At 36.7% G+C, this 24,456-nt stretch overlaps 2 protein-coding genes across 5 annotated transcripts in view; one reads left to right on the forward strand and one right to left on the reverse strand.

Moving 5' to 3' along the window:
• Window positions 1–1,004: 1,004 nt before the first annotated feature.
• mffb (mitochondrial fission factor b) lies at window positions 1,005–11,741 on the reverse strand. Of its 3 annotated transcripts, none has more exons than XM_067454108.1 (7): window positions 11,659–11,741; window positions 10,714–10,928; window positions 10,428–10,603; window positions 10,250–10,338; window positions 4,056–4,223; window positions 2,853–2,940; window positions 1,005–1,536 (listed from the first exon to the last, which is right to left on the reverse strand). In XM_067454108.1, exons 2-7 carry the CDS (start codon window positions 10,922–10,924, stop codon window positions 1,405–1,407), a joined length of 864 nt encoding a protein of 287 aa, XP_067310209.1. In that variant the 5' UTR covers window positions 10,925–10,928; window positions 11,659–11,741; the 3' UTR covers window positions 1,005–1,404. The 3 variants fall into 3 exon arrangements, with proteins under 3 accessions (XP_067310209.1, XP_067310207.1, XP_067310206.1); XM_067454106.1 differs by having other exon boundaries at window positions 11,663–11,723; XM_067454105.1 differs by lacking the exon at window positions 11,659–11,741 and adding an exon at window positions 11,359–11,652.
• A 4,524-nt stretch (window positions 11,742–16,265) lies between these two features.
• The window catches only part of greb1l (GREB1 like retinoic acid receptor coactivator), a 71,367-nt gene continuing 63,176 nt past the window's right edge, over window positions 16,266–24,456 (forward strand). Inside the window, exon 1 of one of the 2 annotated variants that reach the window (XM_067454111.1) lies at window positions 16,266–16,412. The gene's annotated coding sequence lies outside the window, so the exon portion shown is untranslated. Of the gene's footprint in view, window positions 16,413–20,464; window positions 20,617–24,456 lie in introns of those variants that run through there. The other variant, XM_067454110.1, reaches the window with a different exon arrangement.

The raw sequence follows: 24,456 nt of genomic DNA on the forward strand, positions 1-24,456 counted from the left end.
TGGACCACATGACTTTCTCCCATGACTCCTCTGGATCATCCAAATGGTCCTCGGCAAACTTAAGACGGGCCTGGACATGTGCTGGTTTAAGCAGGGGAACCTTCTGTGCCGTGCATGATTTCAAACCATGTCGTCTTGGTGTATTACCAACAGTAACCTTGGAAACGGTGGTCCCAGCTCTTTTCAGGTCATTGACCAGCTCCTCCCATGTAGTTCTGGGCTGATTTCTCACCTTTCTTAGGATCACTGAGACCCCACGAGGTGAGATCTTGCATGGAGCGCCAGTCCGAGGGAGATTGACCGTCTTGTTTAGCTTCTTCCTTTTTCTAATGATTGCTCGAACAGTGGACCTTTTTTTCACCAAGCTGCTTGGCAATGTCCCCGTAGCCCTTTCCAGCCTTGTGGAGGAGTACAATTTTGTCTCTAGTGCCTCTGGACAGCTCTTTGGTCTTGGCCATGTTAGTAGTTGTATTCTTAATGATTGTATGAGGTGGACATTTTAAAGGCAGAATAACAGGTCTTTTGAGGGTCAGCATTCTAGCTGATAGACAGGTGTTCAAATACTTATTTGCAGCTGTATCACACAAATAAATAGTTAAAAAATCAAATATTGTGATTTCAGATTTTTTTTTAGATTGTGTTTCTCACAGTGGACATGCACCTACGATGACAATTTTAGACCCCTCCATGATTTCCAAGTGGCAGAACTTGCAAAATAGCAGGGTGGTCAAATGCTTATTTTCCTCACTGTATATATTATATATATGCTGTCAGTTAGCAGTGACCTTAGCAAGCAGTGACATTAAATATATATTTCCCTCACCAACTGTTAAGTGGCAACTGTTATGTGTAATTAATTAGCAAAATACGTTAAATTATATTCAGTTATGTGTAGTGTAAATAACTTTCTGAAACTGAATAATCCTTGTGTTGTTGCCTTGATTTAAACATTTCAAACTCATGGCGTGAGAGGCACAAAAAAAAGAAGTAAATTCAACACAGTTTATGCATTTTACACTTTAATTCTTTAAATATGTTCTTGCATAAATAATGACTCAATTTTAACAGAAAACTTTCATGCATTCACAAAAATGGAATGTCTAATGAAATATTACAAACATTTACATCTTTACATCACGTTGCACTGGACCATCAAACTACGCATACAGAACAGTTACAAAAACAGTATACAATTAGAAATGCAAAAACAATAACTTAAAAATAACTACACTTTTGTTTGAGCATAATGAGACCCGTTACTGAAAGTAGTGCAAGTGTTATGTTATTATTTTGACCCTTTACTAACAAAAAAGTTTGTGAATGAGAAAATATCTAATATACATTGTGAATGAATGGTGTTTTATTTTGTTAGACATACTAAGAATGAGTGGAAAAGAGGGATGTCTAGCGGCGGAGCCAGATCCAGGAGTTGACCAGCCAGAATGCAACAGTGAGGGAGTACATGACCATTTCCCGCTTGGCTCGCTCTTTATTCTCGTGCTCCAGCAGCTGTAGTCTTCGATTCAGCTTGATGATCTGTTCAGTGAATCAAACACATGATTAATCATGCATGTGATAAGCTGAAGATTAACATAATGTTTTAAGAGATCTCAGAATGTGCCAGGCAGTGATGTCAGAGTGTGGTGAAACCACCTCAGCAGAAGAAGATCAACGCCTACCTCATCACTGCCTGTTTATCCCCGCCCACCGATTCACATAACATAGGCCTAGTGTTAAACTACATCGAGCTACCAAGCAATAAATATGCCGTTTAGGATTACTAAATGTTGTGCAGTGTCTGGGCTCAATATAATGCAACATGTAAAAAACTGTGTTAGTTCTTATGCCTGATCTAAAATGTAATGATTCATGTACAGTCAGATATTCTTTGTCTGTGTCAGTAAACGTCAACTTGCGTTGTTTCTCTTAGGATGAAAATAATCGAATATATAACAGGCATTAAATTCTATAAAGAAAGCGATCAAAGAAAGCTCCCTTTGCAATCATTGGAGTAGAGCGCGCTGGAGCTGTCAATCAAACAGGAGAGTTTATCAGTGACGCGTTTATCAGTGACTCCTGTTTTATTAAACAAATCTCTTCACTATATCATGTTTGCACTGTTAGTGAAGATAAATGCATTACAGAAATTTAGTTCCAATGACAAAAATCCTGCTTTCATGCGCTCAACATATGTGTGATCGTCTACAATGATCATCACTGCAACCTTTCATGCCACAATCTTAATATAATGCCATAGATCTAAATATAATGCAAGACTTTTCACAATTAGTTAACCACAAGAACTGTAATCGTAAAAACGTGCTAAAAGTGAGAGTAATGCTTTTTCAAATGGAAAGACGTTAGCCAATCACAGCAGTGGGCGTTTACACTGAGCTCAGTCAGCGTTCAGCGCAGAAGGCTGAAATCTGGGTAGGAAAAATGCCTTTTATTTATAAATTCTAAACATTTTTTATTTAAAAAGCATTCTACCATTAGAAGTGCACACCAGGAAACGTCATAAAACAATAAAACAATGCAGTTCATGACCCCTTTAATAAAGAGTTAAATCTCTTTTTTGGGTGATTTCATCCATAAAAGAAAATGTGCCTTATAATTATGCACACTATAATTATATTTATAATTATCAATTAACAATTATATATATATATATATATATATATATATATATATATATATATATATTCAGTGGCGGATCATTTCATTTATACAGACTTTGAATGCATTTGAATGCATCACAGCAATTAACACATGCAAAATATGGAAAAAATTACATGTCTGGCTTATGGAGATTTCTATGGACAAGAGTTAAAAGCAGAGGAGTTGGACATTACCTGCCGTCGCAGTGATGCAGCGTCTGTTAAGACAGCATCATCAGTAGTGTTCTCCAGACTAGGATCAAAAGTCACAAGAGCTGTCCGACTTCACAAAAAAGAAAAATAACATTTGATTAGAAAGGTTTTTTTGTCTTTTTTTGTCTTAAAACAGGCTCAGTGTTACCTGTTTTTTGTTATTGTTTTTTTACCGGCTATTGCCTAAAAAGAGTTAACTGGTTCAAGTGTAAGTCTTTTTTTATTTAAAGGAGTTGTTGCAAAATGAACAAATAATGATGCAATAAAATAGCTTAAAGGTGCAGTAAGTGATTTCTGAGAAACATTCTGAGAAACACTGTTTCAACTGTTTTTAATAGCCTCAGGAATCTTTTGCAGGTGTTTAGAGTTAATTAGTTGATTCAGATGATTAGGTTAATAGCTCGTTTAGAGAACATTTTCATGATATGCACATTTTTTGAGATAGGAATTTTGGGTTTTCATGAGCAGTATGTCAAAATCATCAGTATTAAAACAATAAAATACCTGAAATATTTCAGTTGGTGTGCAATGAATCTAAAATATATGAAAGTTTATTTTTTATCATTACATTATGCAAAAAAAAAAAAAAGAACTTTTATCACATATGCACATTTTTTGAGAAGGACCTGTATATGAACATGACCCCTGACGTAAGCCATGTCACACTGTACAATCTCAGTTGTAATTAATGTCAGACTATACGATAGTCAAGGGGTGCTGAAGATGGACGCACACAAGAAAACTCGTCCGGAGTTTTATATTACGACAGTGAGCTGCATTACATGCAGGACTCTCGTTTTGGTCATAGTTTGTCTTGAAAAACCGAGATATTTGAAGGTTGTCGTAGGAGAAGTCAGACTGCAGGATTGTGCGTCAAATCTTCTGACACAAAAGTCTGTAAAATTTGATTGCATCGGTCATTAATCGGCTGCAGGTGAACATGTCAAACTAATGATCAAAGGCTTCAGATTTTAGCCTAGGATCAGAGGAATCTTTTAGGATTTGCAACATTTTTCTCAGACGGCCAAATCGTGGCCAAAATCTCACAGTGTGATAAACAGCATTTCTCAGAAAACGCATACTGCATAATTAATAAGCCTGCATTTGCCTTTGTTCTAATATTTACACATACACACACATTTATACTTTACATATATGCATACTTAAAAGCGATGCATCATTTACCTGCGGTGGCTGTCGTCCAACACCTCCAGGACCTGTTGGTAAGCCCTGCGAGTCGTGCTCTTGATGTAGGCAAGGACACCAGTGGCACTATTTAAGTTCTGACTGTCCTCAGGGCTGATGAGAGGGGGACAAGTACGGACAGGAGCACGGGATGGAGACGGGCTTGCACTGACAGAAAGAGACGTGATTGTGAGTCACATGGACGTAATGTTTACCTATCTGCTTACAGCAAGCACAAGTGTGGCTTGACTCACTATCTGATAAAACACACACACACACACACACACACACACACACACACACACACACACACACACACACAAACAATGTCTAAATGTCTAAAGTGTCTAAACATTTCCAAACAGAAATCCACAAACTAGAGGTCATATAGTGCAGTTAGCTGTGTGTGCCATATGATTTGAAATATTCTTAAAATATCCATAATTATAAAACTATATAGTGGAAAAACAAATATTAATTTCCACTCTCATATTAATTGAAATATATGTGTGTATTAATATTTGGGAATCACACAACTTGTGAAAGCAAAAATGGCCAACATCTTGGTAAAATGTATGTAATGTGTCTCAACTATCCAATTAGAAAATACATTTATAGTTTTTTTTTTTTCATGATAAAATCAGCTTTTTTAGGAATGTTTATTTGTTCATCTGTCAATCATCATTGTATCCTTGTATCAACAACAAAGATTACAGTCATACCTTAAAATTTTATCTTACCAAGACATTCAGTGCCTTGCGAAAGTATTCGGCCCCCTTGAACTTTGCAACCTTTTGCCACATTTCAGGCTTCAAACATAAAGATATAAAACTGTAATTTTTTGTGAAGAATCAACAACAAGTGGGACACAATCATGAAGTGGAATGAAATTTATTGAATATTTTTTTAAACTTTTTTAACTAATCAAAAACTGAAAAATTGGGCGTGCAAAATTATTCGGCCCCCTTAAGTTAATACTTTGTAGCGCCACCTTTTGCTGCGATTACAGCTGTAAGTCGCTTGGGGTATGTCTCTATCAGTTTTGCACATCAAGAGACTGACATTTTTGCCCATTCCTCCTTGCAGAACAGCTCGAGCTCAGTGAGGTTGGATGGAGAGCGTTTGTGAACAGCAGTTTTCAGTTCTTTCCACAGATTCTCGATTGGATTCAGGTCTGGACTTTGACTTGGCCATTCTAACACCTGGATATGTTTATTTTTGAACCATTCCATTGTAGATTTTGCTTTATGTTTTTGATCATTGTCTTGTTGGAAGACAAATCTCCGTCCCAGTCTCAGGTCTTTTGCAGACTCCATCAGGTTTTCTTCCAGAATGGTCCTCTATTTGGCTCCATCCATCTTCCCATCAATTTTAACCATCTTCCCTTCCCTGTCCCTGCTGAAGAAAAGCAGGCCCAAACCATGATGCTGCCACCACCATGTTTGACAGTGGGGATGGTGTGTTCAGGGTGATGGGCTGTGTTGCTTTTACGCCAAAGAACGTTTTGCATTGTTGCCAAAAAGTTAAATTTTGGTTTCATCTGACCAGAGCACATTCTTCCACATGTTTGGTGTGTCTCGCAGGTGGCTTGTGGCAAACTTTAAATGACACTTTTTATGGATATTTAAGAAATGTCTTTCTTCTTGCCACTCTTCCATAAAGGCCAGATTTGTGCAGTATACGACTGATTGTTGTCCTATGGACAGAGTCTCCCACCTCAGCTGTAGATCTCTGCAGTTCATCCAGAGTGATCATGGGCCTCTTGGCTGCATCTCTGATCAGTCTTCTCCTTGTATGAGCTGAAAGTTTAGAGGGACGGCCAGGTCTTGGTAGATTTGCAGTGGTCTGATACTACTTCCATTTCAATATTATCGCTTGCACAGTGCTCCTTGGGATATTTAAAGCTTGGGAAATCTTTTTGTATCCAAATCCGGCTTTAAACTTCTCCACAACAGTATCTTGGACCTGCCTGGTGTGTTCCTTGTTCTTCATGATGCTCTCTGCACTTTAAACGGACCTCTGAGACAATCACAGAGCAGGTGCATTTATACGGAGACTTGATTACACACAGGTGGATTCTATTTATCATCATTAGTCATTTAGGTCAACATTGGATCATTCAGAGATCCTCACTGAACTTCTGGAGAGAGTTTGCTGCACTGAAAGTAAAGGGGCCGAATAATTTTGCACGCCCAATTTTTCAGTTTTTGATTTGTTAAAAAAGTTTGAAATATCCAATAAATTTCATTCCACTTCATAATTGTGTCCCACTTGTTGTTGATTCTTCACAAAAAATTACAGTTTCATATCATTATGTTTGAAGCCTGAAATGTGGCAAAAGGTTGCAAAGTTCAAGGGGGCCGAATAATTTCGCATGGCACTGTATATTGAATATATTGACAACTGATATTTTCAGAGGTGTCAAAAGTACTCGCATTCATTACTCAAGTGGAAGTATAGATACTAGGGATTAAAAATACTTCTGTAGAAGTTGAAGTATCAACTCAAGCTTTTTACTTAAGTAAAAGTGTAAAAGTACTGGTTTTCAAAACTACTTAAAGTATAAAAGTAAAAGTAATGTAAGGAAAAAAATGCCATTAAAGACAAAAGCTTAGGCCACACCACAGGGGCCTAATAGTGCACAACCCCACCTCCTCAAAAAACATTTTTCTTAAGGCCATAATGACTATAATGTTATATTAAAATGTTAATGTTGAAAAATTTGGGATACACTGGCTACCTGTTTCAGCCACATATACCCATTGAAAATGAATGCATTTTAGTACAATAGAAATATACCATTATGTGTAATGCTGAGCATTAACATGTGTTTCCTGAAGCGGAAGATATGATGACTAGTTGCCTATAAGTAATGTTATCAATAACCTTTATCAGAATGTAAATGTAGGCTACATGTGTGATCAGTGTTGCCAGATTGGGTCGACGCTTTAGAGCCCTACGGGGCCCTGACTTTTTTTACACCCCTAACCTCATACCCACTGTCGGCCGCCGACTGCTTGGTTGTCACTTTAAAAAAAATTAACAAACAAACAAATCATCCAAACATTTTTCTAAATTAACTTTAATAAAGAAACTAAACGAAATATAACTACTTGGACATTACAAACAAAGCTGAACTATTTTAATGACTGCAGGAGTGTGTCATAGGATTGTGCAGGGCTCAAAGCTCAACAAAACCAGCCCACTTTCCTCCTCTGTGAATATATAGTAAAATGCAATTTATTCCTGTGATCAAAGCTGAATTTATCATCATTACTCCAGTCTTCAGTGTCACATGATCCTTCTATTCATCAAAGAATCCTGAAAAATAAAATATATCATGGTTTACACAACATTTTAAAGCAGCACAACTGTTTTCAACACTGATAATAATCATAAATGTTTGTTGATTATAAAATCATCATCTGAGAATGATTAGTGAAGGATCATGTGACACTGAAGACTGGAGTAATGATAAATTCAGCTTTCATCACATAGGAAAAAAAACTGTTTTAATTTGTAATAACATTTCACAATATTACTGTTTTAACTATTTTTGATTAAATAAATGCAGCCTTGGTGAGCAGAAGATACTAAACATTAAAAAACTGCATTATTCATATGATAGGCTACTTTATTGTCAATAAATAGCCTACATTGAGATGGCTTGAAAAACACACATAAAGCATATATTGTCGCACTCGTCTGATTGTCTTCGTCACGTTTCATCATCATAACGATTGTTTTCCTTCAGCTGCAGCTCCAGCGTGACAGGGTATTACTTCTACGAATCCGCTTTTGGAATTAGGACTTTCTGTGAGAGCTTCCTCCTCATATTTAGATGCGAATAAAATGACAGCAGGTCATGCATAGATTATTTTTTGTCTCTGATTTTAAATCTTAATGTATTCACATTGGTTTCTATGTAAATACACTTGCCCGTGACCTCAAAAAGCGATCTGTCAACCGAGATTAGAGAAGGCTGTCTTTAGCGTCCCTGTTAATTTGGCCGTCGCCGCGCAGGGTAACGCTGGTTCGAATCCCGCTCGGAACGGGTCGACTAGAATCGGTGACACCCAATAAAAGTGAGGGGGACACGTGTCTTCCCCCCCCCCCCCCCCCCCGTAATCTACGCCCATGCCACTGCCAAAATGCGTAATTCATTGATACTGTACAATAATCCCCCGACAAAAAAATAACAACAATGCGCTTAGCTTTGCTCTGACAAAACTACAGTAGCCTACACTTGTGAAGTTTATAGAACATGCACTTAGCCCAGTCAAAACTGATTCATCATTGATTCAAACCTCTTTCAGCAGCTGTTGGGGTTGCTAGTTGCAGATGTCCTGAGTGTGTATATTATGATGGGCAGGAATCATGATTATATTTATGAAGAGTCTTCGAGTCACAGGTGTAATCCACGTTTTCTGTAGAAACGGCTTTTATATATATACTGTATGTATGCCACTTTAGCATAGCGATCACTTGAATACATCTACGACGAGTTATCGCGCTAAAAACCTGGCTGTCATGAATGAGCGCGTCTGCTGCTGATTGACTGAAAGTGCGTGCTCGTGCGCTGGAACCCGCCCAATCTGTCAACACCGTGTGTGATTTGTGCTTTGAGTCATGTGCAGGCTCGATGGATCGCGTAGTAACCAATAGGGTGTTGGAATGGTATATGTTTACACTTCTCATCCAACCACAATCAAATTCACACTATCCGGATGACGCGATTTATTTGCATAGTTTTTTTAAGATGAAATAAAAGAGGAGTAACGAGGCTATTTTTAAAAAGTAAGGAGTAGAAAGTACAGATAATTGCGTGAAAATGTAAGGAGTAGAAGTAAAAAGTAGGCAGAAAAATAATTACTCCAGTAAAGTATAGATACCCAAAATATCTACTTAAGTAAGGTAACGAAGTATTTGTACTTCGTTACTTGACACCTCTGGATATTTTTCTATGTATTTTATGCAAGACAAGTATTCTGCTATACATCTATAAAATATCAATACATTGCAAGCTATCGGAATTTCTTCTTTCATTTTTGGACATATACAATATAAATATTTACATTTATCAACAACACATTTTTCCCTCCTGGAGTATGAGCTCATTATTCTCATTAAATCATACTATATGAACCATAATTGTTACATCAGACATGAATTTCAACACACACACACACACACACACACACACACACACACACACACACACACACACACACACACACACACACACACACACACACACACACACACACACACACACAAATATATACAGCCAGACATCATCATACTCAATTCTAGTTAGAATATGAGTCTGATACGGCTCCACTGGCCTGTAATTATGGGGCGTGTTTCAACCGAACCAGGAAAGACACATAAAGTTAGTTGTCAAATGTCAATAAATGCTCAGCTGCACTCTGTTGCCAAGTCCACGGTTTTCCTGTGGGTTATTTTCCATGTCCACAGGTTGAAGTGACCTCAATTATGTGATATATAGACCCAGGAATACAAATTTTAGCATGCAACCATGCCAAAATCACACACATTTTACCCCCCAAACGCCATTTTTTTCTCCAGAGAGCCCCCCCGAGAAGCTATTTTTTTGGGCTAGTAGTTGGCGGTTTTTGTTGCAAAAACTTGGCAACCCTGTCTGCATGCACACTGGAATACACTATTTTTGCCGGTGTTGTAAAAAAAAAAAAGTTAAGGATACAAAAAGTACTTAACAACATGATCATAATTTCTTAAAGAAATAGTGAAGGTGAATGCATATACAAACAAGTTCACCATTTTGGATTAGAACAAATTTAACCCAAACCGCATTTGATGACGTGGATGATTACATTACCGTTGATCATCTGTCCATCATCGTCTAAAGTCCACCTTGATGATTTCATTTAATCACTCCTCTATGAATCAAGTCCAGACCGAACTGCCCGAGCTCAAATGTTGTGGGCGGGGCTGAGTTCGACTGGTATCCAGGCTAACATATATATTAATTCAATTAACTTTCATTTAATTATTTATTTATTTTTACTATAATTTCATATTTACAAAGTTAAGATTTAAAATGTGTTGGCAAAAAATATATGATCAGAATATCAACTTGCCTGATAATTATGCACATATAGTTTCACAGTATCAATGCGGTTAGTGAGAGGGTTAGTGTATTTTTTACTCACAAATCATGTTTGTTTATCTGTCCATTGCGATGCATTGTTGAGTTCTCGCTCCTACAGCGCTCCCGTCTTGACCTAAAGTGAGATTGCATCTGTAAAGAGAGAGGAAATACAGCTCTCAACTTCAGAAGTCAGGATGACAGGATTAAGTTTTTCACTTTCCTCATTAATTTGTTGTTACCTCATCTCTTGGCTGGGCAGTGGAGTTGCCTGCTGGCTCTGGCTCGAGGAAGTCCAGAGGTTGATCATTGAGAGTAAGAACCCGTGGTGGGGTCTTTAGTTCAACCGTCTCCAGTGGCGTAGACTGGATCAAATCCAGATCTCTGGGTCTCTCAAAGCGAGCGTCATTGCCATCTCCTTGATCAGTAAAAAGAAAAGAAAAAAAAGGGGGGACATTTGTTGGCTGCAGCTTTCTTGACTATTTATTTAGATTTCATTTAAAAACACACCATGAAGTTTGCTAATACCTGCAATTATAATCCTCTCAGGCACATGCATCATAGTACTGTGGGATGCGTCCAGAAGAGGACCAGGCGGTTCCTCTGATGAGCTGGAGGAAATCTTCAGCCGCTCTGGAATCCGCATCTGTTGACTGATGCCCTCTGTATATTCTAGCTCATAATGGATGCGGTTTATCTCTGCCATATCAGCAGAGATGAAGAAGTCAGCCTCGCTCATTCACCTATAGACAAGTACAGAGAATCACATAATAAAGTATCCACCATTCTCAAGATCAGTTTTACTATTACTAGCAATGTTTTGGTCAGAAATGAGCTTGACTGCAAATATAAGGGACATCTTGAATATTATCATATCCACCTAAAAATGATTATATCGAATGGTGTTTCAAGTGTAGTAAAATCGCCACATATGGAAATGAAAACGAAACGAAAACGTCCAAGTTATATACATCGAAAACCATATTTAGACACCCGCCATGAAAACTCTATTTTAAATAACACATTGGTTGGAATGATTGATATCTCATATTATAAATGTTAAGATCAATAGCAACAGTATTACGGACCTTCGTGAAACCACGCTTGCCGTTGTTTACATTACATACAAATCAGTTGCATTTGTCGAAACTGTAATAAACCTTGGATATTTACCCGTTTAATCAATAACGGTCTGCACCTCGATTGCCACAAATGGGTCGGATTCAGATTACAGCCTCATCAGTCTGTTTCCATTTAACCAAGTCTCGTTGGTAAGCAACAAAAAATGTACAGAGCTGCACAATGTACTCTGTTGGTAAGTTAACTAACAGCTGCCTGGCTAATTACCGCGAATGTCATTGTTGCAAGTGGTAATAATTATTGCATTTATTTATTTAATGTTGTACACACAGACGCACACACACACACTGTCAAGAGCATATTAAATAAGACTATGTGATATCTTTATTTTACCAACGTTTATCGGTTAGACGTTGTTTCCACTCACTTCCGGTTAGCATTGTCACGTGCAACATGACGTATTTGCGTCATGAATTTGTAACACTGTGCGTCGATCCTAATTATTATTCATAAACAATGCCTATTTCATAGTAATAATTAGTAGATGTCATAATGAACAGAACACGCGTTAGTCCTGACTATTTGATTTGAGATATTTTCCAGACGGTATTGGATGTGAGAATATCCCATATTAAATGTCCCACTTCAGACCTCAGTGAGTTCCAGGCAATCAGACGTCAAGTTCACATGTTGACCGCATGATGTCGCCACGACACAACGAGAGCATATTGTGTGTTTTTTGTTGTTGTTTTTGTTCTCAGATGGTAAAAACTTTAGGCTATAAAATAATTAAAAACATAATTTCATTGTTGAAAATAATAGACGAAAAGTAACGAGTATTATTACATGAACTTCATGCATTTGCTAAAGTTTGTTTTTACGTTTATGCTAATTGAAAGCAGGACTACCGAGTTCACAAGACCAGTATCCAAACCCCGAGTGGCGTTTCAGACGTTGCCAGCATCTCACTGTGAATAGCTACTATCCATCCTCATAGGCCTGGCTATAAGTAATATTCAGTACTATTTTGGGCGGATTGGCTATACATTAAGCAGGGGTTATTTCCAAGCTATCGCCTAATTAAGCTTTCCACAGTTTAGATTGGGGAATTTAGTTAATGTAGACAAATACAGAAACATTCCCTCAAATTATACTAAAATATGAGTAGTGTTCAGGTTAATCAACTAACATGCTGTGACGTGAGCGATGTGAAGTTAATATTCAGTTTAAGTCCTCGGAAAACAAAACTAAGAAACACTAGAAAGGTCAAATTCACACCAAATGTAGGCCTACTACTGTTTGGTTTGTCAGTCAATAATGTCAGTCTAAAGTCAATCCTGGTACTTTTGAAAGGGGTTTTAGAGTTATCAGTGCAAAGTTTGTTTGTTTTTGTTTCATTAGATGTCTGTGAATGTATTTGACAGCTTCTGTCAACTGCAAAAAAGAGCACAAGGGTTTCCCATAACTGCTCTTTATACAGGTCCTTCTCAAAAAATTAGCATATTGTGATCAAGTTCATTATTTTCCATAATGTAATGATAAAAATTAAACTTTCATATATTTTAGATTCATAGCACACCCACTGAAATATTTCAGGTCTTTTCTTGTTTTAATACTGATGATTTTGGCATACAGCTCATGAAAACCCAAAGTCTCAAAAAAATTGCATATTTCATATGACCAATAAAAGAAAAGTGTTTTTAATACAAAAAAGTCAACCTTCAAATTATTATGTTCAGTTATGCACTCAATTCTTGGTCGGGAATCCTTTTGCAGAAGTGACTGCTTCAATGCGGCGTGGCATGGAGACAATCAGCCTGTGGCACTGCTGAGGTGTTATGGAGGCCCAGGATGATTCGATAGCAGCCTTAAGCTCATCCAGAGTGTTGGGTCTTGCGTCTCAACTTTCTCTTCACAATATCCCACAGATTCTCTATGCGGTTCAGGAGAGTTGGCAGGCCAATTGAGCACAGTAATACCATGGTCAGTAAACCATTTACCAGTGGTTCATCTTCATCTCCATAAAGCTTTTCAGCAGATGGAAGCATGAAGTGCTCCAAAATCTCCTGATAGCTCTGCATTGACCCTGCTCTTGATAAAACACCGTGGACCAACACCAGCAGCTGACATGGCACCTTTAACCTGTAAAGGTCTAGGGTTTACACCACTGTTTTACAAAGGTCAAATTATAAATTGCATTTACCATATCAACAGTCTAATGTAACTATTAAAGCCTGTCCATTTGGCGTGGCTGTTTGAGGAACCCTTTTTATAATTAATAGCACTTGTACGTTGCCTGATCCCCTCCTCCAACATGTTGGAGAAACTGAAGACAAACTTACAAACATCTTGACAAAGTTATGCTGGACCTGGAGATGTAAGGTTTGACATCTGTACTGGAAGAAAATGCAAAGCGGTCATGTCCTGCTTGGAGTGTATGAACTGTTTATTGAGAGTTTCTTTAAAAAGACAAGAGACACAGTCTGATGGATTCTACTAAACGACTCCAAGAGACGACTCCAAACAGTTGGAAGTCTATTGCCGTACTGTCCAGCAGTGCATCTATTATCCATGTCTGAATGTCAAATATAAAATTCATGACACTGTAAAAGCTGAAACGGAAACATCTTTGAACTGAAATCATGCTGTCATGTACAATAAATGAAAACTGAGCTGAGGACTCATTAGAAGGAAAATAAATTTTCATTAACAAAATAAAACAAACACAAAACATGGGGGGGAGGGAGGGGGACACACAACCTAAAATACAAAACCACCCTCAAACTATACCAAATCGCAGAGCCCGGGGAGATTCAGACAGAACAATAAACCAGCAAAGACTAACAAACACAAGGAGCTTATAAAGGGGACAAATCACGCAGAGACTGAGGGAACACAGGTGAGGCAAATGAAAGCAATAATCTAGAGAGAGACAGGACCACATAGCCCCCCCCCCCCCCCAAAAAAAAAAACCTTGCATGCTAATGCTAATATTAATAGTAAATGCTAATGCCACATTGTTGTGATTTCTGCAGTTTAACTTTATATTTCTGAGCTTTTACAGCTTTTTGTGTTCTTATAGGCTTTTGGGAAATAGGCTACACAAAGAAAGTTCCGTCAGGGAATCCAGCAGAGACACAAGCAGCTCTGAGCTTAGAAATCTAAAGTCTAATAGGCAAGTTTTAAGCAGTTTGAGGACATTTTCAGTTGCACTAAAGCTCCTTGTGGGTCTCAGGCTGTGTGAGGCAGCAGTAAGAGCTGATTGTGATATGTGTCCTGACAGCGCACTGCACAGGCCGCAGTGGAGGACAGTAAGAAGATCTTTACTGAGCTCATCCGCTCCTTTGAGAGAAATCGCTCTGAGGTGACAAGGCGAGTCGAGCTGAAGGGCAACTGATGATCTGAAGAGATGAAGCAGATTTCAGACACAGATGATCATGTCCATTTCCTGGAGGTAATATCTATTCTTAATGGCCATTTTACAAGTTTGTTTGCCCCTATTTGGTTTGCTGTCCGCAGTGGAGGACAGTGAGAAGATCTTTACTGAGCTCATCTGCTCCATTGAGAGAAGCTGATCTGAGGTGATCAGACAGCAGGAAACGGATGTAGGGAGTCAGCTGAAGGGCGACTGAAGCAGCTTCAACTTGAGGTTAGAATATGACTATATTTCCAAATAAAAATATATTTAAAATTAAAGCGAATGCACTTTAGTTCATTCGGGTCTGCGGTCACTTATAAAGTATAAACTTTAATCTAAATCTCCTGTGCTGTATTCTCGTCTAAATGACATTCTAATTTATAAAGCTATCCCTTGTATTTAATTAAGCTGTTATAACTTTTGTGCCTATATGACTATTATTCACTTGACATTCCTACCACATACATCATGATACGAATTTGGTGTGTAGGCCCACCTATACCTGATTGATTCAAGTTTTTGTGAATTTATGAAGTTTTCCCTGTATTCCATCTCCTGGGACAGCAGGTTATGACTGATTTGATTTATTCTGGTTGCTAATACAAAAGAATTATCACCCATAATCAAAAGATTTTTATGGTTTGCTAATTGACAAACCTTCTACTGTCTACTCCAGGTTCTTGCACTGCATATACTGCATGATAAACCTTTTCGCCATCAGGCACATATATTTCATGATCACTCTCACAAAGAGCATTTGCACTTTAAAACATACATCACACATACTACTAGCCTATTATTATTTAATATACAAAGCAAACATACTAACATATATTTTTGTATACCGATCAGGCATAAAATTATGACAACCAACTACAAGGTCATGGGTGGCCAAGGCTCGTTGATGCACCTTGGGCATGAAGGCTGGCCCGTGTGGTCAGATCAAACAGATGTTGGCCTCTAAATCCAGCATCTGTGGGATGTGCTGAACAAACAAGTCCCGTCCGTCCGTCCATCCATCCATCCATCCATCCATCCATCCATCCATCCATCCATCCATCCATCCATCCATCCATCCATCCATCCATCTGTAAAAATCAGCTTTTCTCCCTCTGTACACTGTAGTATTGTATAGTATTATATTGCACTTCTGTAGAATGCCTGAGCCATAGGCATTTCAATGTAAAAATGGTCAATGACATAATGTGTGTGTATATGACACAAACACTTGTTGTAGGCTACAAGTACAAAACTAAACAAATAAAATTAAACAAAACACAGTCTTCACTCTCATGATTTTTTTAAATATAAATATTTTTATTTTATTTTATTATTATTATTAAAGCAAGACGGGAATCAGGAATCGCTTATAGGTTAGTGTGGCACGAATATTTTACTATATTACGTAACTAAGTATAATATGTTTGGGGTTATTCAAATGAATTAATAAAAATAAAAAATAAAGTTTGTTATTAACAATATCGTTTCGCCATCTTTGGAGTTACGGCCAGTTTGTCCGTGTTTATTTCCCGGAGCTGGATGTTTTGGGCAGATGAGGTACGTGACGTGACAGAACGTACAGTGAGTTCTCCTGACGTCATGTCGAGCTTCCCAACGGCAGGCAGTCAGTGCGCGAGAGCCAAAATGAAGTGAAATCTGTTGAAGAGAAGCGAAGAAAAAGCAGAGCTCATACATCTGGACGAAACCTCTCATCTGCTCACAGAATTTGGTAAGTTATCACATTCTCGTTCGTCGGTCTCATTCAGAAACTGTGGTAATTAATTTCCCCATGCGTGATGCATATGTTCAACTGAAGGTTGAGTCAGGATTGATGCCAAACAAACTGAGTTTGGTCAAAAGACGCATTCTTACTTCTGTAACGTTAACTTAGATTGATTTAAAAGGCTTGACTCTTCTTTCTGAGTTTGCTAAATATTACGCAAAATATTTACTAACATTGAATCCTGATAGCATATCATGTGGCTCAACACTTATTTACAGATACTAACAGGGCTGAACAGATAAAGATTAATTTAGGTTACCCAAACTCTACTCCAGTGCCTTTAATATTGCTAAACTTCTATGTTTTTTCAATGAAATAATCTTCACTGGTTTGAAATGACGTGTTTATAAAATGGTCATGTATTTAGGGCTCCTAAGTCAAATGAAATCACACTGGTATCATAAAGTTGTTGAAGAAAATAAACAGTTAAAAGCGTAGACCTTCATGCTGAACATTTGTCTTCTGTTTTGGTTCGCTGCTGTCATTATAAAGTAGCTTTCAATTGATGACGCTGATTTTTAACAAAAATGTTTTATTAATAATAATAATAAACCAATAAATTGGTTTATTTTATTGCCTGTACTTCTGTGGTTTTTGAAAGTCATAAAACGCAAGAATTAGCTTGACAAATAGCTGGCAGCATGGACATTAACATTTAAACACCAAGATTTCGGTCAAACTTTAAATGAATAGGTAAGGAAAAAGTATACACTTAAAAATATAGTTAATTTTTTTTGCATCTATGGTTCCATGATAGTTCTTTATATTGGAAAAGGTTCTTCAGATTATTCAAATATTTTGAACTCACAGAATAATTTGATTCTTTTAAGAAATGTTCAAAAAAAGGTTATTTGGGGAACCCAAAATAGGTCTTATATTGCATTTCTATGAGAAACATGCCCTATTGGAACCTTTATTTTTAAGAGTGTATTTTAGGTTTTGAGAGTGGTCATCATTTTATAACATAAATTTGACTTTTTTTTCCTCTTAATATATATATATATATATATATATATATATATATATATATATATATATATATATATATATATATATATATATATATCTTTTTTTTTTTTTTTACCAAAGACTTTTAAATATATATTTTCTAATTTAATGTGAGGGCACAACACTGATTATAAGCACAGTGATAATTATAAAAGAATTAGAACATATTATATCATGTCAAATTGCAAGGTACTGCTTTCACTGTTTTTTGTTAATGTCAACTACTCTTGTTTGAGTAGCAACACTGATGATGATAGAAAGCTATTAAAGCTGTCTGTGACTGTCTTAGCTGTCAGATAAAGTCATTAACTGAATGATGTCTTGCATATTAAGGTGTTAAAGTGTCATATTCAGTCAGCGATCCTCAGGGAATCCTAGTTTGCATTCCTGGTGCCTATAAACCAGTCTACCTTGACCACATTCCCATCCAAACTGGATATTCATCTGATGTCCTTCAAGGTCCCATGACCTAAAGGTTTAAAGGCAATGTTTTGGTCACATTCCTGTGTCCTCACGGCCTCATTCTTTCCCACCCCCTGAACATTTCTGCTCAGTGGCCTTAGAGGTCACAGACACTTCGGAGCCTAAGTCAAAAGCCAGCTATGAGAAAACTGGACTCCTAAACATGCATTTGGTAATAAAACTGGAAGTTAACCTCAGAAAGCTGTTATTAATATCATACAGCTATGTTATAGCTATCATTTCATGAAGTCAAGGTCAAGAAAATTCCACCTTTTTTACATGACTTTTTTATTATTAATTTTTACTAATAAAATCAAATCAACATTTTAAATCACATCTTATGAGGCTAAAAGTAGCTCCTAACTTGCCAAATTAGGAAAATAAAAATAATGGGCGTGGCCTAATTTTAGGACTCCTACATTTTTCCTTTAAAAGTATTTTACAAAGCATTTTAGCACTAAAACAAGCTCCTAAATCTGTAAAAACTTTAGTAGTTGGAGGACTCAAAAGTCACTGAGACCAATCACAATCAATCCTAATGGATGTTGCCACAATACGCCTCCGCAATCTGCCCAAATACTTGACACCATTGAGGAAGTAAAAGAATAAGCAAATAAGGGTATATGGCATGCTGTCTGAGGGGATCAGTGGCTCCATTAATCGTGAGGTAACTCAATACAAACGTTATGTCCAGTTATCTTTTACAAAATATCAAATATTGTCTGTGGTTATAAATAAATAAAATAAGACGTGTGTCCAATATACAAAAGCAGCCGTGTTGAGTTGTGAAATGTAAGACAGGTGAATAGTATTCTGCATGTTCCTACTTGCAAAAAAATTAGCAAATATCAAAGGTTTCTATATACGTAATTTTTTACCCATATATGTAAAATGATCAAAAACAAAGATATTTAATGAACACCTAATAACCTAAAATACATATATTTTAAAGATTCATTTTAGACCCATATATGTAAAATTGATGTAGAAATGCAAGAAAGGAAACATAAACATAATGATTTGTGGAAATCAAAAACAAGATGTTTAATGAATACCTGGAAAAACAAATTATAGAATACACATATTTAAAATATTCAGCAAAGAAACACTCAGCCATGACTGAAATAACATAGTAAATGAATACGGGTCATTTTAGACCCCTGTTGTGCATTAGAAGGGTTGTGATACAAAAACAATTTTTAATCCAAAAGGAAGAAATTTAAAATAAAAATAAGGATTTGTGATGATCTAAAACAAGTTAAATGAAGAATACCTGGAATACTGAATGATTACATTTATTTCTAAGATAACAAAAGTAAAAACTCACTTTAGACCCATGTTATGGATCAAAGGGTTAACGAAAATCTTTTACTGCCATTACGGAGTTTAACCTCTTAGTGGTAAGAAAAAATGGTTAGTGAATACAGATTACAGATACAGGTTAGTGAATTTTTTGGAATTTAGCTTTTTTTTTTTTTTTAGTAATTTAGTAATTGAACATATCCCCCAGAGTTAGGTAAGTTCATACACACCATTCTCATCTCTGTGCGTGCCATAGCTCTGTCTGACGCACCCACTGCTAGCCTAGCTTAGCACATAAACTGGAGGTAAACGGCTCCATCTAGCCTACTGCTGAATAAGAGACAAAATAACACCAACATTTTCCTATTTACATGTTGTGATGTGTATAGTAACATTGTGTACTTAGACAGATAGAAAATGAAAAGTTGTGATTTTTCTAGACCGATATGGCTAGGAACTACACTCTCATTCTATTTTCAGGTGGTGGGTAATATCATTGCGCCGCTGCACCCATGGTACGTCAGCAAAGTTCCCTGATTATTGCGCAGGAATGAGAGTGTAGTTCCTAGCGATATCGGTCTAGAAAATCACAACTTTTTATTTTCTGTCGGTCTTAGTACATGATGTTACTATACACATCACAACATGTAAACTGGGGGGTATTCCAGAAAGCAGGTTATGTGACATACCCAGGTATTATTAAGAGTAAGTTATCGGAAAACCTCAACTTTCAGTTCTGAAAACGGAGGTAACTTTCAGGGTATTTAAGTAGCCATAGCAACTCACTCTCTCAACATAACCTGCTCTGAAGCAGGTTATGTTCCAGGGTTAGTTTGCTTAAGAGGTATTCAGATGTGTTTTAAATTATTAATATAGCAAATATAAATATGACAATTTGTTTCTGTTATATAATATACAATATTATATATTCTAAAGAATTAGTGTTAAGAATTATGAAAATACAATATATGTATTATTTTATGGTCATATGACACATGGATCTGCATTCAATTAATTAGCATCAAGTGAACAATATAACCCTTATTGAATAAAAATTCACTCCTCACAGAATACAAATGACTTATTATAAGAAAACATAAAAAATTATTGCACAACCAATAGATGGCGATGTGCATTAGGAATGTTATGTATATCGCCATTGAACAGAAGAAGAAGAGGAAGTAGAACAGAGCTCCATTTTAGCGTCTGTTTCCATGGAGAATCATCGGTTCGTTGCTCTGGTGAGAATATATTGTGCGCTTATGGTTAACACACTCTGAGTTGTTTTAACTTACTCCCGGACACGTTTTTGGAACCAGCATACCTCGAGTAAGCATGTTTTGGGTTAATTAACCAGGAGTTCAAGGTATATGTGAAGGTAAGTTAACCTTGCTTTCTGGAATACACCCCAGGAAAATGTTGGTTTTATTTAGTCTCTTATTGAGCAGTAGGCTAGATGGAGCTGTTTACCTCCAGTCTTTGTGCTAAGCCAGGCTACACACGGATATGAGACTGGTTGTACTTATCTATCTCTGGGGGATACAGTCAATAAGCTAAAGTCCCAAAAACTCAGCGTGTTCCTTTAATTAAACAACTGTGGTGGTATAATAGGGAAAAAAGTTTAATATATAATTTTCCTTAGCTATGCGTTTTGACTTGTGTGTGTCAAATTTGGTGTTATTACCAGGGATTTTAAGGTGTTGTTGCTAGCTGATTTTTGTTTTGGAACTTTAACTCGATTTTTCTCAAAATTGACTTTGCTGACGATATCAACCTCAAAAAGGAAGATTCCAACAAATAATTTATCATTTTGAAGGTTTTTTTAAAATAGTGAAAATAACTATATCAAACACTCATTGCGAATAATTTTGCCAGCACGGGTCACATATAAAAACTTTATTAACATTATAAGTGAACCTCAAGGAGGATATTAAAATAAAAAAAAATACAACATAAAATGCATGGCATGAACCCTTTAATATTTTTGTTTCTTTTCCATACATTGCACCATCTTGTGGACCTTTTATGACAAATAATTGTGGATTTTTAGGTGCAGGTAACACGGAGAGAGATTTTGTTTATTTACATACACTAACCTGACATTGTAACAATGCAAAACTTCAAAAATAGGAACGTTAACAACACATGTCATTCCAAACCTGTTTGACTTTGTCCTGTTTTGTGTTTTGGAGAAGAAAGAAAGGACTGGAATGACATGATGACAAAGGTGACAATGGTCTTTTTTTTTGTTGAACTTGCCCTTTAAGAAAGCGACTCTGCACTAAGCAAGAGCGACTGCTTTATATGCTTTATTTTTAAGATACAATATTATTTTAAAAGCTACATTAGAAAAGATGTGCTCGTTGTACCAGGTCAATTCTATTGAAATAAATAATTTGCAAGCAGCTTTAAAAAGAATGGTCTTTTACAATCCCCAGCTTGCAGGTAGACCTCCCTAAGGTGTTTAGATAAGTTGAAGAAGAACCCTTGGGAGAAACCGAGGCTCAAGTGAGGTCAGGTTTTAATCAAGATGGCATTGGTCAGGTATTAAGTTATACATGCTCTGTGCAATCAGTCTTTAGTGGTAATTCAATCTGATTCCTCCTGCTTCTAATTTACCACTCTTGGGTGATTAGTAAGCCAGACCAACTGGCTAAGCTGCCACTTTATCAGCACGAGCTTAGAGCTTATGAAAGTGTGGGTCCTTGTTTGATTGGCTGAAAAGACATGGTTTGCTGGGTGGCCTTGTGGTGCTGGAGGCATGTGTAGTTGTGTCCCCTGGTGGAGCCTTTAGGTCAGGGGTCTTGGACGGTGACCATCTGGACCTTTAGGGGGTGGTTTCCTAAGATACGGCCTTTGTTTGCCCAAAACAATTGGAAGTTAATCTGGAGGAGATAAGAATAGCCTCTGTTGCATTGCTGCCTGTGCCATCAGCCAGTCTTCACGTAACATGTAAGGAGACATCTCTTTCTGCTTCTTTCTTTTACTTGAAAGAGGTTTTTGACTGACTGGCTTCCCTTTTTTGGAGGGGTGGAGGAGGAATAGTCTTACTTTCCAGGAGTCAAGGTTCTGATATGGTGCTGCCCTTTTGGTGCATTGAACCAAAACTATTGTTGGGAGATTTAGGAAAACTATTGATTATCAACTATTATTTTTAGACCCTTTGATGCCGCTCAATGTCAGTATTTATGTATTCACTCTGAAATTGCATTACATGGTGTGTGTTTTTTCCATGAAGGAAGCAAAATTTACACCAAATGCACTGTAGCAAAATAAAGTTGAAGAAGTCTGGCATTCCGCACTAGAGAGAAGTCTGTTGTTTTTACCGACATGTCGAGTTATGACATTCTGATTAAACTTTAAAAAGTCAAAACAATAATTAACATATGCATGGATGAATAATTCACAATAAGATTAATAACATGCTTTTAGAAAATGTATATAAAGTGAAGTTTCATTTAATTTAAAATCAAGGCATGTTTCCCTAAAAGAAATGTAATAAATGAACACAAAGATTAATCATTTCGAATAATTTTCAAATTTGTCATCATAATTTTCAAATTTGTCATCATAATTTTCAGTGTTTTGAATAATTTTACTGAAACAAATAGTTTGAACTGATTTTTACGAATGGATCTCACCAACTCTAATGTTAGACAAAGCTCCTAAGGACATTTTAAATATTATTTGTTTTGCCTTTATTAATGCCAACTGCATAAAAAAACTAGCCTAGAAATCTAGATGCACCCTAGCGGCAGTGTCGTCTAGCTATCTGCCGCGAGTGTCGTCTAGCAACTCTCAATACACTTCTGAGCTGTAAAAACCAAAATCTGGTCAGGCCAATCTCATTGTGTATAGAGTCGGTGGTCGGGGCTTAACATAATGACGACGGCCGAGTTGCGCTTGCTTGTTACTAGTAAACACAGAAGCTGGCGAACGGCGGTCTTTTGAATCAGCTTTGACTGCGATTCTGGAAGACTTGGAGTTAAGCTTTTTTCTGAGAAAAGACCGAAGAACAGAAGACCAAAGAATTCTTAAAAAGGGAAGATGTGTTCGGAGTTTTGCCAACCAGATACAGCGAATGTTTAATCTATCAACGAGCTCCACTTCGTTGCTCTGGTTGGTGTAGCGCTATCAAATCGCGTTCAGAGGGATTTTGAAAGACAACTGTTTATCCCGCTCCTCGGATTGATCCCTGGGAATGGTGAGTTTCCAGACCAAACATCTTGATGTGGGTCTGGCTTGTCAGGCTATAAAAATACAGAAGTGTATTTGTATTGGAATTTTTATTATTTCACCCTCATTTCATTTAATAAATCTATTTTAAGGGTTTGAAATGATATGATGGTGAGAACATTTTTGGGTGAGTTATCCTTTTAATAGGCTTTCATTCATTTGGCAATGCTTAAAAATTAAAAAAATATATATATATATTTGGCTTATAAAGCAAATACTCGCTTTTCCCCTATTTTCTGCTTCTGCATATTAGAGCAAATTGGATTAATTTTGCAGCTATAATTGTGTGGGTGTGTTGGTATGGATGTCAGAGTGTGGTTTGTATGTGTGTAATAAAAAAATGGTGTGTTTGCATTTAATGTTTAAGAGACATAGAAATTATATTATCCCAAATGTAATCCCAAATAGTATACCTTTGAAAGCTTGTTTCCGCCACTGAATAAAAAAAGGGTAATTGCGACGAATTGCGAGATATAAACTTGCAAATGCGAGTTATAAAGTCTGAATTGCAAGATATAATGTCCTAATTGTGAGATAGAAACTCGCAAATGCAAGTTATATAGTCCTTATTATATAAAAAAGTCAGAATTGTGAGATATACACTAGTAGTTGCAAGAAAAAAGTCTGAAATGTGAGGTATAATGTGTGTGTCAATACCAGTGGAGCTTTGATGGCATCTAATTGGAAAAATGTGGTGCCGCTCTTAAACAAAATCTGGTGCTGTTCAGTAGTTTTTGAGTTCAACATGTTTTTATTAACTACAGGCCTATATTTTAAATAAAATATTGCTCTTTTTTAACTTCAACAATAATTTGCCATGGGGTTTCTTTAAAATCAGACCAAAGCTTAAGTCTGTGCTCCCAAGCTTCAATTTCTTATGAAACTTATGATATTCACAAAAATGTTGCCCAATTTTATATAATCAAAAATCCTTGCGAATCAAAATTAGATATTCAAAACATCACCCAGACCCACCATTTAT

The sequence above is a fragment of the Pseudorasbora parva genome, chromosome 9 (genome assembly GCF_024679245.1).
Source record: "Pseudorasbora parva isolate DD20220531a chromosome 9, ASM2467924v1, whole genome shotgun sequence".
NCBI classification, from domain to species: Eukaryota; Metazoa; Chordata; class Actinopteri; order Cypriniformes; family Gobionidae; genus Pseudorasbora; species Pseudorasbora parva.